The sequence below is a fragment of the Manihot esculenta genome, chromosome 9 (genome assembly GCF_001659605.2).
Source record: "Manihot esculenta cultivar AM560-2 chromosome 9, M.esculenta_v8, whole genome shotgun sequence".
In the NCBI taxonomy this organism is placed as follows: domain Eukaryota; kingdom Viridiplantae; phylum Streptophyta; class Magnoliopsida; order Malpighiales; family Euphorbiaceae; genus Manihot; species Manihot esculenta.
The window spans coordinates 32,475,541-32,490,398 of record NC_035169.2 but is presented as its reverse complement, the minus strand read 5'-3'; the positions used below and the strand labels follow the sequence as shown (position 1 = coordinate 32,490,398).

Here is a 14,858-nt window from a genome sequence, read left to right as displayed (position 1 = left end):
TTTCCTGGGAAAATTTTCAACATCTTGCAATAACAAATCTTGTTATCTCAAGTTTCCCGATGAAACATGATTATTTTGGCAAAGAAAGATTTGTGAAACATGACAATTGAGTAGATTACAGTGATTACAGTGGATCCCACGTATGTCTCAGCACCATCAATGATTAACAAGGAACTGTCTGGTCATATCGACTTTCTCAGAGAAACTTGATATTTTGTTTCTTATTCTTTTATTCGTTGATAGATGAAGAAATATTAAACAATTGTTGAATGCCGTCTTGCCTGTGATTAATTCCAGGCAAAACAAAACAAAAAACCAGAAAACAATGAATAGCTTTGTAAAATGTAAACATCAGCCGGCTTTGACATGTCTGCTTTCTATTTTGATCGGCATACAGACAGCAGAATCTTTATTTCCTCTGTGACTTGTAAGAGAAGAAGAAGCCAGCCAGAGATGTGAATATGTTTCAACTCACTTTGTGCTAGGATTTCAGGTTCTACGTTTCAAAATTGTCCAGGAAACAATGTCAGGCAATTTCCCAGGAGAAATCATGCAAGAAATTCTTCTTAAACTGCCTATTAAATCTATAGTACGATTCACTTCTGTGTGCAAGTCTTGGAACTCTCTCATCAGAAATCCTTCCTTCATTTCCACTCATCTAAATCAAACCATTTCTTCAACCAAACATTCTTTGTTTCTCCTTAGATTCTCTTACAAAGAAGAGCATTTCTCCCTCCATTTCGATGACGACGAATTTAAGGAGTTCATGCAACTGGATAATTACCCTTTAAAAGGCATAGACAAATACTTCAGCTTGATCGGTTCCTGCAATGGTTTAACTTGCCTTGCAGATTGTTTATATCCTCAAAGCAACGCTTTCATTCTCTGGAATCCTTCCATTAGCAAGTTCAAAACTCTCCCCAAGCCAAACGTCTCCTTCGAAACCCACGGCGAGTACAACGCCAACATTGGATTCGGGTTTGATTCCTGTGCAAATGACTACAAAGTGTTGAGAATTGTGGAACTCGCCAATGATGATGAGCCAGTGATTGAACTATACTCTCTTGCTGCAGATTATTGGAAGATTCTTAACACAGAAGTATTGAAATATGGTATTGTTACTTCTTGCTCACAAGCATTCGTTAATGGAGTTGTCCACTTCATCGCCTATCACAGGAATAAACATGGTAGAACCTGCAAGTTTTGGGTTCTGGGTTTTGATATAAGCAGAGAGGTTTTCCGGGAAATCATTTTGCCCGAAAGTTTTGCAGAGGAGATTAGGTCTGTGCTTGTGTTTAAGGAGTCAACAATTGCTTTATTCACAACAAGCTATTATTATCCTGTGAAGTTCCATCTGTGGGTGATGAGGAAGTATGGCGTTGCAGGGTCATGGATTAAGCTGCTGAGTCTTGGGAATCAATTGAAAGCAATACCGAGAGCATTTGGATTCAGGAAAAGTGGAGAATTAGTTCTACAATTCCATGGAGGAGAGCTTGCTTCATATGATGGAGAGAGCCAGCAGATGAAGTCTCTTAGGATTCATCAGAAACCAGGCAATTATTTTTTTTATAGTTATGTGCAAAGTCTTGTGCTGTTTGACAAAGCAAATTATGAGCAATGAAATTTCTGAGTAGGAAGCAGGGGTTTTGGGTTCTTCGGCAGAGACGGATTTGACCGTCCGGCGGGTAGACTTAGACAGGCGCCCCCCTCTTTTTTATATATATATATATATAACAAAGCCAGCAGGCTTTAATTTAAAAAAAAAATTATTTTATTAATTTTTAATTATTATTATACATTATATTAATTAATAGTATTATTTTTAATTTAATTTTTTTAGAATAATAATATTTTTAATTATTTTTATAATATATTTTATTATTTTTAATATATTAGTGTATGGTAATATTATAATAAAATAGTATCAGTTTATTAATAAACAGTTATTATATTTTTTTATAAAATTTTATTATACTATTTAGATAATTATTAAAAAAATATAGGAATATATAAAAAATTTCAATTATTTACCATTAAAAATGTTCTAAGTACTGTCTAGTGCTATAAAATTAAAATGTAGAATATTATTTAATTAAAAAATTATATTATAAATATTTTATAACGTTAGGTCATCATTCAATAAAACATCTAAAAATTTATAAAAAAAAATTGGACAGAACAGAAAATATTTAGAATTATGAAATAACATTACTTTGCGATTAAACATATACAACCGTAAGAATATTAGATTATATATAATTTATTAAAAAAATAAATAAATAAATTAATATAAATATTTAAAATTATCAGTTTTTATAAAATTTTATTGAAGTATAATAAATAAAAAAAATACATGTTTTTTGCTTTTTAAATATAAATCAAATATATTTAGTTAGTTTTATTATTTTTTTTATAATATAATATTAAATATATTTTGTAAAAGAGTTCATTTTGTTAATATAAAAATATTTTAATTTTATATTATATATATTATAAAATATATTTAATTATATTATTAATATTTAAATAAAATAATATTACTAATATTATTTAATTTTAATGTTATAAAATTAATATTATATTATGATCAGATAAATTAATATTTATTGTGATTAGATTTGTACATAATAATATTCTAATAAAAATTAAACTTAATTTTTATAATTTTAAATATTTATATTAATTAATTTATTAATTTATTTATCTTTAATAAATTATAAAGAGTCTAATGATATCGCAAATATCATTTATAACTCTAAATATATTTTATTTTTTATTCTCGACTCTTATATATTTTATATTTTTTGTGAGAAATTTGATAAAATGTTTGTGAGAAATTTGATAAAAAAGTTAATACATATATGGTATTTGATAAAATGTTTGTGAGAAATTTAGTAATATATACCTATTGTGTGTGTGAATGTTTTTTTAGCTATTTTTCAACTTAATTGGAGTATTATAGATATTTTATATTTTTTTAATGGCTATTTTAATAGATAAATTTTTAATTTCGATGAAATCAAAACTCAAAAATTTAATTTGTTGATTTTAAAAATAAAAAGTCCGATTCATTAATTATATTAAAATTTAAGGACTAAAATATAATTTTTATAATAAATAATATATTATTATATTTCATATTTCAATTTTATAGCATTAAAATTAGATAATCGTTAAAACATGTTTAATGATAAATATTTGAAATAATTTATTATAATTACTCTATATTTTTAATAATTATTTATATAATATAAATAAAATTTTGTAAAAAAATATAATAACTATTTATAATAAACTTATATAGTGTATTATTTAATTATAATATTATTATATTAATATATTAAAATTAATAAAATATATTATAAAAATTGATGACCGCTGGATTTCTTCACCCCGGTTTAAGGTCAGGCCCATTAGGGCAGCTCATAATCTGAAGGCTTCTAGGCCCCCTCCAAGAATCAGGTCCAGTCCATTCTGTTCAAAGACCGGGCTTCAATCAGTTCCTTAAAACAGGTCAGCCTGCTCTTCTAACCCAATGGATAGTTTCCTTCTGGGCCTAATTGTAACCTCATCCTCCGGCCCAGCTCAGAACCAGGAAGGAATTCAGTCCCTTCGCCTTGTGGGACCATCCGCATGCGCGCCCGGGGAGAATCAGAGGTCGTTACGCATGGGACAGAGATCTGATTCCCTCGTACGTTCGTATCAACGTAGCAGGGACAAGTGGTCCAATGATACACGTTCTGTTAACACGTCACTAGTAGACAAAAGGAAACATATAAAAGGAGAAATACTCTCCTCTAGGTCTAAACTTTTCCAGTTTTACAGAACCCATTGTAAAACCCTATTTTCTGGATCTCAGATCATCAATTGGCGCCGTCTATGGGAACGAAGGAGATATTTTCATTGCCGGAGTTCCACTATCACAAATACCCACTGAGATCCACAATGGCTAACCACAATGAAAACAACATCACTCCAAACGACCTGAGCTCTGCCCAAGAGGGGCAGCAGTTCTCCTTTTCTAGTCCTACAACACCAAATAACCAAACACCTATTCCTCTCAATCCCTCGCTAAGCTTGGCAGGGAATGCTTCCACCGCTACCTTGTCTAACCAGGACCTTCAAACCATGGCTCTCCAACTACAGAGCACCGCCCACTGGTTGGGGCAGATAATGCAGCAATGGGGCCTTAGCACCCCTGCAAACGTGTCACCAGTAGTAGAAGAACCCCAGACCAACGGACCTCAGCCTACCTTCAACCACCCCAGAGCTGTCAGCCAAGAAACCGGAGACGGGAGGAGGAGAGCCGGAGCTCGAGTTCATGGAAGGAGGGTGAGGGAGCTGATAGAGAATGATGAAGTCGATAGCTACTCCGCCGGAATCACCGGAAGAGTAGGGAGCGAGACATGGGAAGAGGAGGGCTGCCAGGAGAGGAAGCCCAGGCAGGAAGGGGAGAGTGTAGACCAGAAGTTGCAAAAGATGAGAGAGCAACTCTTGACCGAGCTAGGAACGAAGGATCAGAACCAGGCCCTCCTGCCCACCTCTTCACCCTTCTCGAAGTGGGTGCAGCAAGAGACTGTCCCCAAGAAGTTTATGACACCGCCTATGGCAGCGTACGACGGGGCTGGGAACCCTAGGGAGCATGTCTTGAACTACAAGACTTTCATGGAGCTGCAAACTCTTTCAGATGCCTTGACGTGTAAGGTATTCCCTACGACGCTCTCAGGGCCAGCACGGGCGTGGTTCAACAGCCTTGAAGCCGGAAGTATCAGCAGTTTCGGAGCTCTAGCCACTCGCTTCATCAGCTGGTTTATCACCGGGGTGCCCGCAGATAGGAAGACGAGTTACCTGGAGACGATCAGACAGAGGAGGGACGAATCACTCAGGGAATACGTCACCCATTTCAATACGGAGGCCCTGCAAATCCCCGAGCTCGATGAGGGAAGGGCTGTAGAAGCCATGCAGAAGGGGACGACCTCGGCCGAATTCTTTGGCTCATTAAGCAGGAAGCCTCCGACCTCACTGGTTGAGCTGATGAAGCGGGCTGAAAAATACATAAGGCAGGATGATGCCTTAGTGACAAGCAGGTTTGCCAAAGGAGCGACAGATAAGGGGAAAGCACCGGAGGAGGGAAGGCCGGAGAAGCACGAGAAAAAGCACGGCAAGAGACCTGAGCCTTACAGACAACCCTGGGATCGAAGGGACTAAAGACCTCCCCCTCGGGTCTCAGAACAAAGCTCACTCCCCCCATTGGTTCCAGAGAAACCGACCCCTCTCAATGCCTCTAAAGCCGAAGTGTTCATGGCCATCCAAGACAAAGAGTTCCTCCAGTGGCCCAAGCCTATGAAAACGGAATCGAACCAGCAGGATCCTGACAAATATTGTCAGTACCACCGCACGAACGGCCACGACACCAATAACTGCTTCCAGTTGATTGCTGAGATCGAGAGGCTAATAAAGAGGGGACACCTCAAGAACTTTATAAAGAAACCAGAAGAACAAAGGCCTCAGCCAAACCCAACAGGACAGACATTCAGAAGAGCGGGAGCAGGGTCGGTGAATGACGGATCCAATGGGACCATCAACATGGTCGTTGGAGGAACAAAAGGTTGAACAAGCTAGAGAGGTATTTTTCTTAGAATATTTGTGAAAAGAAATTCTTGTACTATGAAAGCATGAAATAACACCATCTTATAAATGCAATGATTAACTCTATTATTATGAGTATTAACTCTATCAGGAAAAGAAAAGAACAGATACCAAAAAGACCTCCTGGAAACATAGAGACCTCCTGAAAGGTAGAAGGCCGGTGGGATCACAAAGATCTCCCCGGAACAAAAACGGCCAGGATCTCGTAAGATCTCCTAGAGCAAAAACGGCCAGCGAGAATCTCAAGAAAAGATCTTCCGGAGCAAAAACGGCCGGCGAGTGTAACGACCCCAAAACGGACCGTCACCGGCGCTAGGATTCAAGTCGGCTTAAGGCCGCCAGAACCCGTAGCAAGCCTGCTATACTTTCTGGGTACCTGTAAATCTCATACATGATCATACATTTCCTGTGAAAATAAAAACTCTTTTCTGAACCAAGGCTTAACCTGTGCATGCACTATCTCTGTACTCTATACTCTGTACCCCTGACTAGAGCTTACTCTAGATGGGTTAACTCATACCTGTTAAGCCTGGTTTTGCAAGACTGGGGTTAAGGGAGTGGGATGAGCTCTATAGCCCAATGAGTAGAACAGTAAAATAAGTCATTAACTCATGATATTATGGAATGCATCATATCACAGACAATCCACATCAAGGGTAAATCTGTCACCACATAGTCCCAGTAACTGTTCCGTGCCAGGCCGTAGACTGGGGTCCTGGTCTTCCTGTACTGTATATGTATATGTGTATATAACACCTGTACTTACCATTTGCCAGGGCGTAGACTGGGCTCCTGGTCTTAACGATACCTGCCGGGCCGTAGAATGGGGTCCTGGACTTTCCTATACCTGCCAGGCCGTAGAATGGGGTCCTGGACTTCCTGTCTGGAACTATTGGATCATTCAGCCTTCACCCACATCAACAAATAACTATGCAATGCAACATATTCGTGAATTCTAGTGCAAACAACCGATTGTATACTCATGATGCATGAATGATGCTAAAAGCATTTCATTTCTCAATTAAAAGAATTAAGTTTAGTTCCACTCACCTCTGGCTATCTGGACTGACTCTGCAGGCTCTGTAAACTCTGGAGCAGTACTCACTGCTGCTCTCTCTGGTTCCTCTGGTCTGTGTAGGCACAGATAAACTCAAATGAGGGACCAAACTAGCTGATAAACATCTCTATTAAACTTCCCCAAGAATCCCCTTAAACTCACTCAAACATCCTTGTAAAGCATGCAAAGGAAGGCTGGACAGAACACTTTCGGCGGGAGGTTTGGCGGCCGAAAGTCCTCTCCAGAGCCGAAACTCAAGCACCTTCGGCAGCCGAATCTCTACTTTCGGCGGCCGAATCTCTACTTTCGGCAGCCGAACCCTTTCGGGGGCAAGTTTCGGGGGCTGAAAGGCACTCCAGAGACGAAAGTCTCTAACCTTCGGGGGCATCTTCGGCGGCCGAACTCCCCTCCAGAGCCGAAAGTCCAAAGGCTCGGGGGCAAGCTTAGGCAACCGAAGCCACCTCCTCAGCACATTCGGTAGCCGAACCATTCTTCGGCGGCCGAAGCTGGGTTCATCAGCAAGGCAGAACCTTGCTCTGCCTCTTCGCCAAAAGTACCAAACTCTCCCAATCTCAAACACCTCAACGCCTCATCATGCATACACCCAAGTATATGCTCAAAGGGGTCAGAAACTACCTTAAAACCCCAAAAACACAAAACAAATAACACATAAACAAGCTTTTCTCACAAAATCATCAACAACTCTCTTTTAACCCTATTCATGCAACTCTCTCCCAAAAACTCATAAAACCTTCAGAAAACATAAAAACAAGCTCAGGATCGTCACTTACCTCTTGAAACCAAGAAGATGAACGATCCTATCGTGGAGTTTTGGAACAACTCTCCTTCAAACTCTCCAAACTTCAAAACTTTGTATTTTTTACTCAAAACCTTCAAAAACCCATAAAAATCAATCAAATCTTTGCATGATGTAATGAAAACATGAAGAAAACTTAAGAAGGACAGGGTCTCACCTCAGAAAGTGAAAGAAACGACAAAGCTTATCGTTTCAACCGACTGAGAGCCTTTTATAGGTGGCTGGCCAGACCAACTTCGGCGGCCATACGTGAAACCGAAAGCCATGCATGTTCGGCGGCCGAATGTCACCTTCGGCGGCCGAACCTGGCTTTTCTGCCTTGGTTCTTTTCTTTCAAAAACTCTTTTCATTTCAACTTTAAAACATTAAAACATACTATATTACTTTAGAAAAATATAAATCTTACCCTTCTAGAGACTTTCGACATTTTGGATTCCACCGGACGACAGGAATTCCGATGCCGGACTCTAGCCGGGTATTACAGCGAGGATCTCAAAAAGACCTCCCGGAGCAAAAACGGCTAGGATCTCGTAAGATCTCCTGAAGTAAAAACAGCTGGCGAGAATCTCAAAAAAAGATCTCCCGAAGCAAAAACGGCCGGCGAGAATCTCAAAAAGATCTCCTGGAGCAAAAACGGCCGGCGAGGATCTCAAAAAGACCTCCCGGAGCAAAAACGGCCAGGATCTTGTAAGATCTCCTGGAGCAAAAACGGCCAGCGAGAATCTCAAAAAAAGATCTCCCGGAGCAAAAACGGCCGGCGAGGATCTCAAAAAGACCTCCCGGAGCAAAAACGGCCAGGATCTCGTAAGATCTCCTGGAGCAAAAACGATCGGCAAGAATCTCAAAAAAGATCTCCCGGAGAAAAAACGGCCGGCGAGGATCTCAAAAAGACCTCCCGGAGCAAAAACGGTCAAGATCTCGTAAGATCTCCTGGAGCAAAAACGGCCGGCGAGAATCTCAAAAAAAGATCTCCCGGAGCAAAAACGGCCGGCGAGGATCTCAAAAAGAGCTCCCGGAGCAAAAACGGCCAGGATCTCGTAAGATCTCCTGGAGCAAAAACGGCCGGCGAAAATCTCAAAAAAGATCTCCCGGAGCAAAAACGGCCAGGATCTCGTAAGATCTCCTGGAGCAAAAACGGCCGGCGAGGATCTCAAAAAGACCTCCCGGAGCAAAAAACGGCCAGGATCTCGTAAGATCTCCTGGAGCAAAAATGGCCAGGATCCCGTAAGATCTCCTAGAGCAAAAACGGCCGACGAGGATCTCAAAAACAAAGACCTTCCGGAGCAAAAACGACCAGGATCCTGTAAGATCCCCAGAGATCTTCCGGTATCACACGCTCACAGCAAACAGCGGTATACAATGACCACACGCAAAAACAAAGTCCCGACCTCACATAAAAGGTTGGGGCACGGGACCATAAATGAAAAACTAAACTCCGACCTCCCAAAGGAGCTCGAGTTATAAGATAAAGAGACTTTGATCTCGACAGCCAAAAGCGTCAAAGTGCCATGATGTAACAGCCCGGACGTGATCCCCGGCACTGTTACCGCTCACAGCCCGTGACCTTCCTCTGGGCCCAGCCACTGTGAGCAGCTCTTAACATCCCTTCACCCTCACGGGTTCCAGGCAGGATTTGTCCCTCGGGGGAGCCATTACGGCCCGCCCTAGCCCGAGTGGATTTGGCCCAATTCCTTCCTCTGGGAATTAGGTCGCCTCCCCCACTGCTCGAACCCTTGACCTCCCACTTTAAGGGAATAGTCTGGTGAGAGTGAGTACCAATTGTGCCATTGGAACAATTGGTACTCACTCTCACCAGACTATTCCCTTAAAGTGGGAGGTCAAGGGTTCGAGCAGTGGGGGAGGCGACCTAATTCCCAGAGGAAGGAATTGGGCCAAATCCACTCGGGCTAGGGCGGGCCGTAATGGCTCCCCCGAGGGACAAATCCTGCCTGGAACCCGTGAGGGTGAAGGGATGTTAAGAGCTGCTCACAGTGGCTGGGCCCAGAGGAAGGTCACGGGCTGTGAGCGGTAACAGTGCCGGGGATCACGTCCGGGCTGTTACATAAAAAGTTGGAACAATTGGTACTCACTCTCACCAGACTATTCCCTTAAAGTGGGAGGTCAAGGGTTCGAGCAGTGGGGGAGGCGACCTAATTCCCAGAGGAAGGAATTGGGCCAAATCCACTCGGGCTAGGGCGGGCCGTAATGGCTCCCCCGAGGGACAAATCCTGCCTGGAACCCGTGAGGGTGAAGGGATGTTAAGAGCTGCACACAGTGGCTGGGCCCAGAGGAAGGTCACGGGCTGTGAGCGGTAACAGGGCCGGTCGTACGGGGCCGGGCTGTTACATAAAATTGGAACAATTGGTACTCACTCTCACCAGACTATTCCCTTAAAGTGGGAGGTCAAGGGTTCGAGCAGTGGGGGAGGCGACCTAATTCCCAGAGGAAGGAATTGGGACAAATCCACTCGGGCTAGGGCGGGCCGTAATGGCTCCCCCGAGGGACAAATCCTGCCTGGAACCCGTGAGGGTGAACGGATGTTAAGAGCTGCTCACGACGCCAGTGGAAAGCCCGAGGTGGCAAGAGGCCAGGCGAGGGATAGCCCTGGGCCGTGAGCGGTAACAGTGCCGGGGATCACGTCCGGGCTGTTACACATGATGACCTCAAGAAGGTGCTCGGATTGTAAACCAATAAGACCTCGATCTTGCAAAGTAACCAGCACATCACAAAATTAAACCAAGGCACCTCAACGCCTGTATCATATAGCAGTGCGATCTACTAAAGGCTAAAGCAGGGCTCGCAGACGCCAAAGCACCAAACCACCATGCCGACCTCAAGAAAATGAGCTCGACACTGGTAAAACCCAGAGGCAGCAAAGAGCCCGTAAAACGCTCGAGAGCAAACAACACATAAAACACTTAGGGGCAGTAGGAAGCCCTGACCCAAAAAAGACACAAAAGAATCGAAACGCAGTATGGTCAGATCCAAAACAGATAGTCCGATCCCTTCAAATCCAGGGTCGGCCTTCCCAAAAGCTTGGAGGGACCTCATACCTAGACCAACAAGGCTATAAGCCTAGAAATGAACAGTCCAAACCAAAAAACAGTTAGACTGAAGTGCAGCCTGTATAAGGCTCGACAAAAGCAAGAAACCAAGTCGAACCTCACAAAAGTGCTTGGGGCATCAAAGTGAGATTCCGGACTCCCGAGCTCGCGATACAGGCAGCGCGCCGTTACAAATAAAAGTCTGCGGATTTATCCCCTCACCACTCATGTAATAAATGCTGAGGCGGTAAAGGGGCAGCCCGAGGAGAAATCCAGTAGCATGAACAGATGAGACCCCAGCTTTAGTCCAGCAAATCAAAACTAAAAACAAGAAGGCCAATCCTGCTCGCCACCTTAAAAGGTACGTGATACATTTTGCCTTGGTTATAAAGGGCTACACGCCCAAGCTCGTACATGTGAAATAACGAAAAGAAAAGTGGAAGACATTAAGTCAACTATTAAAAACCGAGCTCCTAATAAAGACCTAATGAGGTCGAAAAACCGAGCTCACAGTCAAGATCTAATGAGGTCAAAAAACCGAGCTCACAGTCAAGACCTAATGAGGTCGAAAAATCGAGCTCACAGTCAAGACCTAATGAGGACGAAATCTATAAAAGTACAGCTTGAAGATCCTGGTCTCAAGGCAAATCCAGCTCGGAGAAAACTTATAGATAAGAACACCCTTGCAAAATTAGAAAAGGTTATAAGTCAGAGACTAAGTCTCTTGCTAAAATTTTCAGCCCTGATTGACTGGGGGGTAAAGAATGAGAGGCGATATAGTCAATTCCTTACCAAGTTTATTAGGCACAGTTTAAGTGTCTCATTCTCAAACCCTTAAAGTTAAATAAGTCAGATTGTCTAAGCAGAATAAGTAGCCCGGTGAGGAGATGAGAACAGCTCAAATATGAATAAAACCAGAGAAATAAATAACAAAATAGCTCAAAAATACCAAACAAAAAGGGAAAAGTAACTACAACCTGCTTTACAGTCTACTCTACTGAAGGAAGAATAGTCCTTAAAGGACTTACATGTCTAGGGGAATTAACATCTACATTACCTTCTGTACTTTCTACATTTACATTATCTACATTACTGTTTATGGGAGGCCCAACACCTTCTGACTCAGACCCCCCAATGTCCACAAAAGGCACGACCTCCAGCCCTCGAGACCCAGCATCTCCATCTCCCAGCTCGGCGTCTGCCTTAGAAGGCCCAGCTGCAGTACGAGGAGCTCCCTTGGGCAAAGGCCTATCGTCCTCCCCATAAAGCACCTTCTCACCGTCAAAGTCTTCCTCCTTAGCTCGGAGTTCAGACAACGGGATAGAGAGAGCGTGTCTGACTGTCCTCAAACCTCTATTATACTCAGAGGCGAACATACGGAAGCCCTTATTCCATATGGCAAGTTTCATCTCATCAGAGCCTTGGAACTCCGCAAGTCGCCTCTCACAAGCCTCAGCTATTTCAGTTTTCAACTCAATGGACTTCTCGCACTCCAGCTGGATCCTATCCTCAGCCAATTTGACCTCTTCAAGCAGAGCTGAGCACCTCGTCTCCAGGGATTTGACTTGTTGGCAGAGTTGCTGATTCTGAAGTTTGGACTCCTCTGCCGCCAAAGTCAAACCCTTAACACTATCAGCTTGCTTGCTCAGCTCCTGCTTCAGGACCACAACCCGAGCTACAGCTTCAGTCTTTTGAGCCAGCACGGCCTCGAATTTTACCTTCAACTGCTCATGCTGGCGCTGAACCTCCTCCTTCTGGTTTATGGCCTCATCCCTCTCACGCAGAGCATCCACTGTGGAAGACAGTTGCTTCAGAACTTCCTTACAACGGGTCTCTGCTGCAGCTGCCCTCTCGTCTGACTCTTTAAGAACCCTCCGGGCCTGAGATAACTCCGCCTCTAGGGACTTGACATGCCCATGGGCTGTAGCCAGATTACCCCGGGTGTCGCTGGTGGCAGACAGATTTTCCTCTAAACGGGCCTCCTCAACCCGGCGATCCACAGACTCCCGGAGGGAGTGGTCACGAGCGTTCACCTCCATGAAGAGGCCCATCACCTAGCGCAAAAAGAAAAAGCTGTCATAACAAAGAAACAAAGAAAATTAAAATATGAGCAGAAACCAAAACGAACGACTTACCATCAGGAGCATCTCCCTGATCGTATCTCCCAGCTCCCCCCGAGGTCGAGATTGGAACGCTGCCTACTCCCTGGTAGAACTAGCTAGGAGACCTGTGAGAGCAAGAAAGCGTGGGTCTGAAGCCTCTGTGATGCCACCAAACATTCGCTCCTTGATAATTTCAGCGACAACACTTGTGGGAGACTAGTGGGTAATGTCCTCGGTGTTCAAAATGTCGTTGTCAAGAGCAGACAACAGGGGTATCACAGGGACATCCTTCTTCTTCTCAAGAGGAGGAAGAGCTGGAGCTGATCCCTTGGAAGCCCTGGGTTTCTTACGAGCAGGAGCCGAGATCGGCACTTTAGAGAGGGCAGGACGCTTGTCCCCGACCTTCTCTATGACACCTCTGTCACTAGCAAGGCCGGATCCAACCTCATCAGAAACAGGGGCATCTCTGGCAGGAGCCTCCTGAACATCTTCGTCTATAAGAATAACTTCTTTTCTTTTTTCTGGAGCTTCTTCTTCAGTAATGGAGACCTCAGGTCCCACAGCAGAAGCATCCACAGGAGGAAGGATAGGGTCTATCCTCGCCAGTCCGGTTTCCTCAACCACTTCAGAAATAACTCCCGAAGCCTCTTCCGTCCTCTCGATAGGAGAGCGTCGAGGTTTGAGGGCTTGAGGAGACTAATGAGCCGAGCTCGATCTGCTGCAGCTGGAAGACCGAGACGACTTGCTACGTCGAGAACTCAGTCTGGGAGCCTGAGAAGATGCTGGGGGAGGAGGAGGTCGAGTAACCGATTTGGAAGAAATAACCTCGGCTACTCTTTGAATAGCCTCCTTCACAGATTGCCCAGCTAAGAGAGCATCCAGAACGGCATCCATACTCTCCCGGGACAGTATAAGGTTCTTCGGGGGCTTGATCCGGTCCATCTTCACGTCGGAAGCTGCAAAAGCCCAAAATCAATACAAAGTAAGACAACGAGCCATACATATCACAAAAGCACAACAACACAGCTAAGTGGAATAAAGTACCCGCGTCTTTAATATCACGAAGATTAGACACAAACATACACTTCTCGACATCATACTTCTTTTCAACAGAAGTCAGTCGGAGATACCCGACCTGCTCAGTCAGAGATACCCGACCTGCTCAGTCAGGCTCAGCCGGGGCAGGTCATTGCAGTTCAGTAAAACGTCCTCCCAGGGGAGTTCTATATTCCAAATAAGCCCGGATTCCCTCTTGAGCTCCACTACTGCAAAGCCCTCCATCCAGCCCTTTATTGAGTCTTTATGACCCGAGAAGATTGAAAGCCCCCCTCGAGGGGAAAAATAATAAAAACCCTGGACTGCTCTTACTAATCGAAAGAAAGAAACAAACAAATGCACCGTGGGTGTGAACCCCCAACTCAGACATATAGATTCAAAGGAGGACATGAACAAAATGGAATTGGGAACTAGCATCCGAGGAGTTATCCTGAAATACCGGAAGATCTCGGTAAAGAAGGGAGAAAAGGGAAAGGTTAAGCCAAACTCCCTCTGTTTAGCAAAAAAGACCAGGCTGAGGTCCTTTTGGGGATCGATTAGGTCGGAGGGAGGAGGATCAGGAAGAACGATCCTCTCGTTCGGGTAGGGGGCCCGAATACGAAAGAGAGGGGTATCTAAATACTCTTTAGAGAAGAAATTTTTTAGGGTAGACGGAGTGACATTGGACTCTACTCTAAGAACGTCGGGAAGCTTTGGGCTATCCATGGAAGGACAAAGAGAAGAGCGTACCTTGGAAGTGGCTGGAGCAGAAAGACGATGTAGACAAATCGTGCAGAAGATAGAAGAGAGCAAAGGTTTCGAGAAGACAGAGAGAAGTCGAAATTGAAAGCAGTAATGAGACGAAGAGATGTTTCGAGTAGACTTGTCCTTTAGGCTGCGCGGTCATTATTATTTTCGGTATTTACCCCCTCATCAGCCGGACAATAACTGACGAGAGGGTAAAGGGGCAATTGATGACCGCTGGATTTCTTCACCTCGGTCTAAGGTCAGGCCCATTAGGGCAGCTCATAATCTGAAGGCTTCTAGGCCCCTCCAAGAACCAGGTCTAGTCCATTCTGTTTAAAGACCGGGCTCCAATCAATTCCTTAAAACAGGCCAGCTTGCTCTTCTAGCCCAATGGATAGATTCCTTCT

The 14,858-nt window shown here is 43.8% G+C and overlaps 1 protein-coding gene across 1 annotated transcript; it reads left to right on the top strand.

The window, feature by feature from the left end:
* The first annotated feature begins 280 nt into the window (after window positions 1-280).
* LOC110623309 (F-box protein At3g07870) lies at window positions 281-1,729 on the top strand. The gene has a single exon (XM_021768226.2). It carries the CDS (start codon window positions 524-526, stop codon window positions 1,619-1,621), a length of 1,098 nt encoding a protein of 365 aa, XP_021623918.1. The 5' UTR covers window positions 281-523; the 3' UTR covers window positions 1,622-1,729.
* The last annotated feature ends 13,129 nt before the right edge of the window (window positions 1,730-14,858 follow it).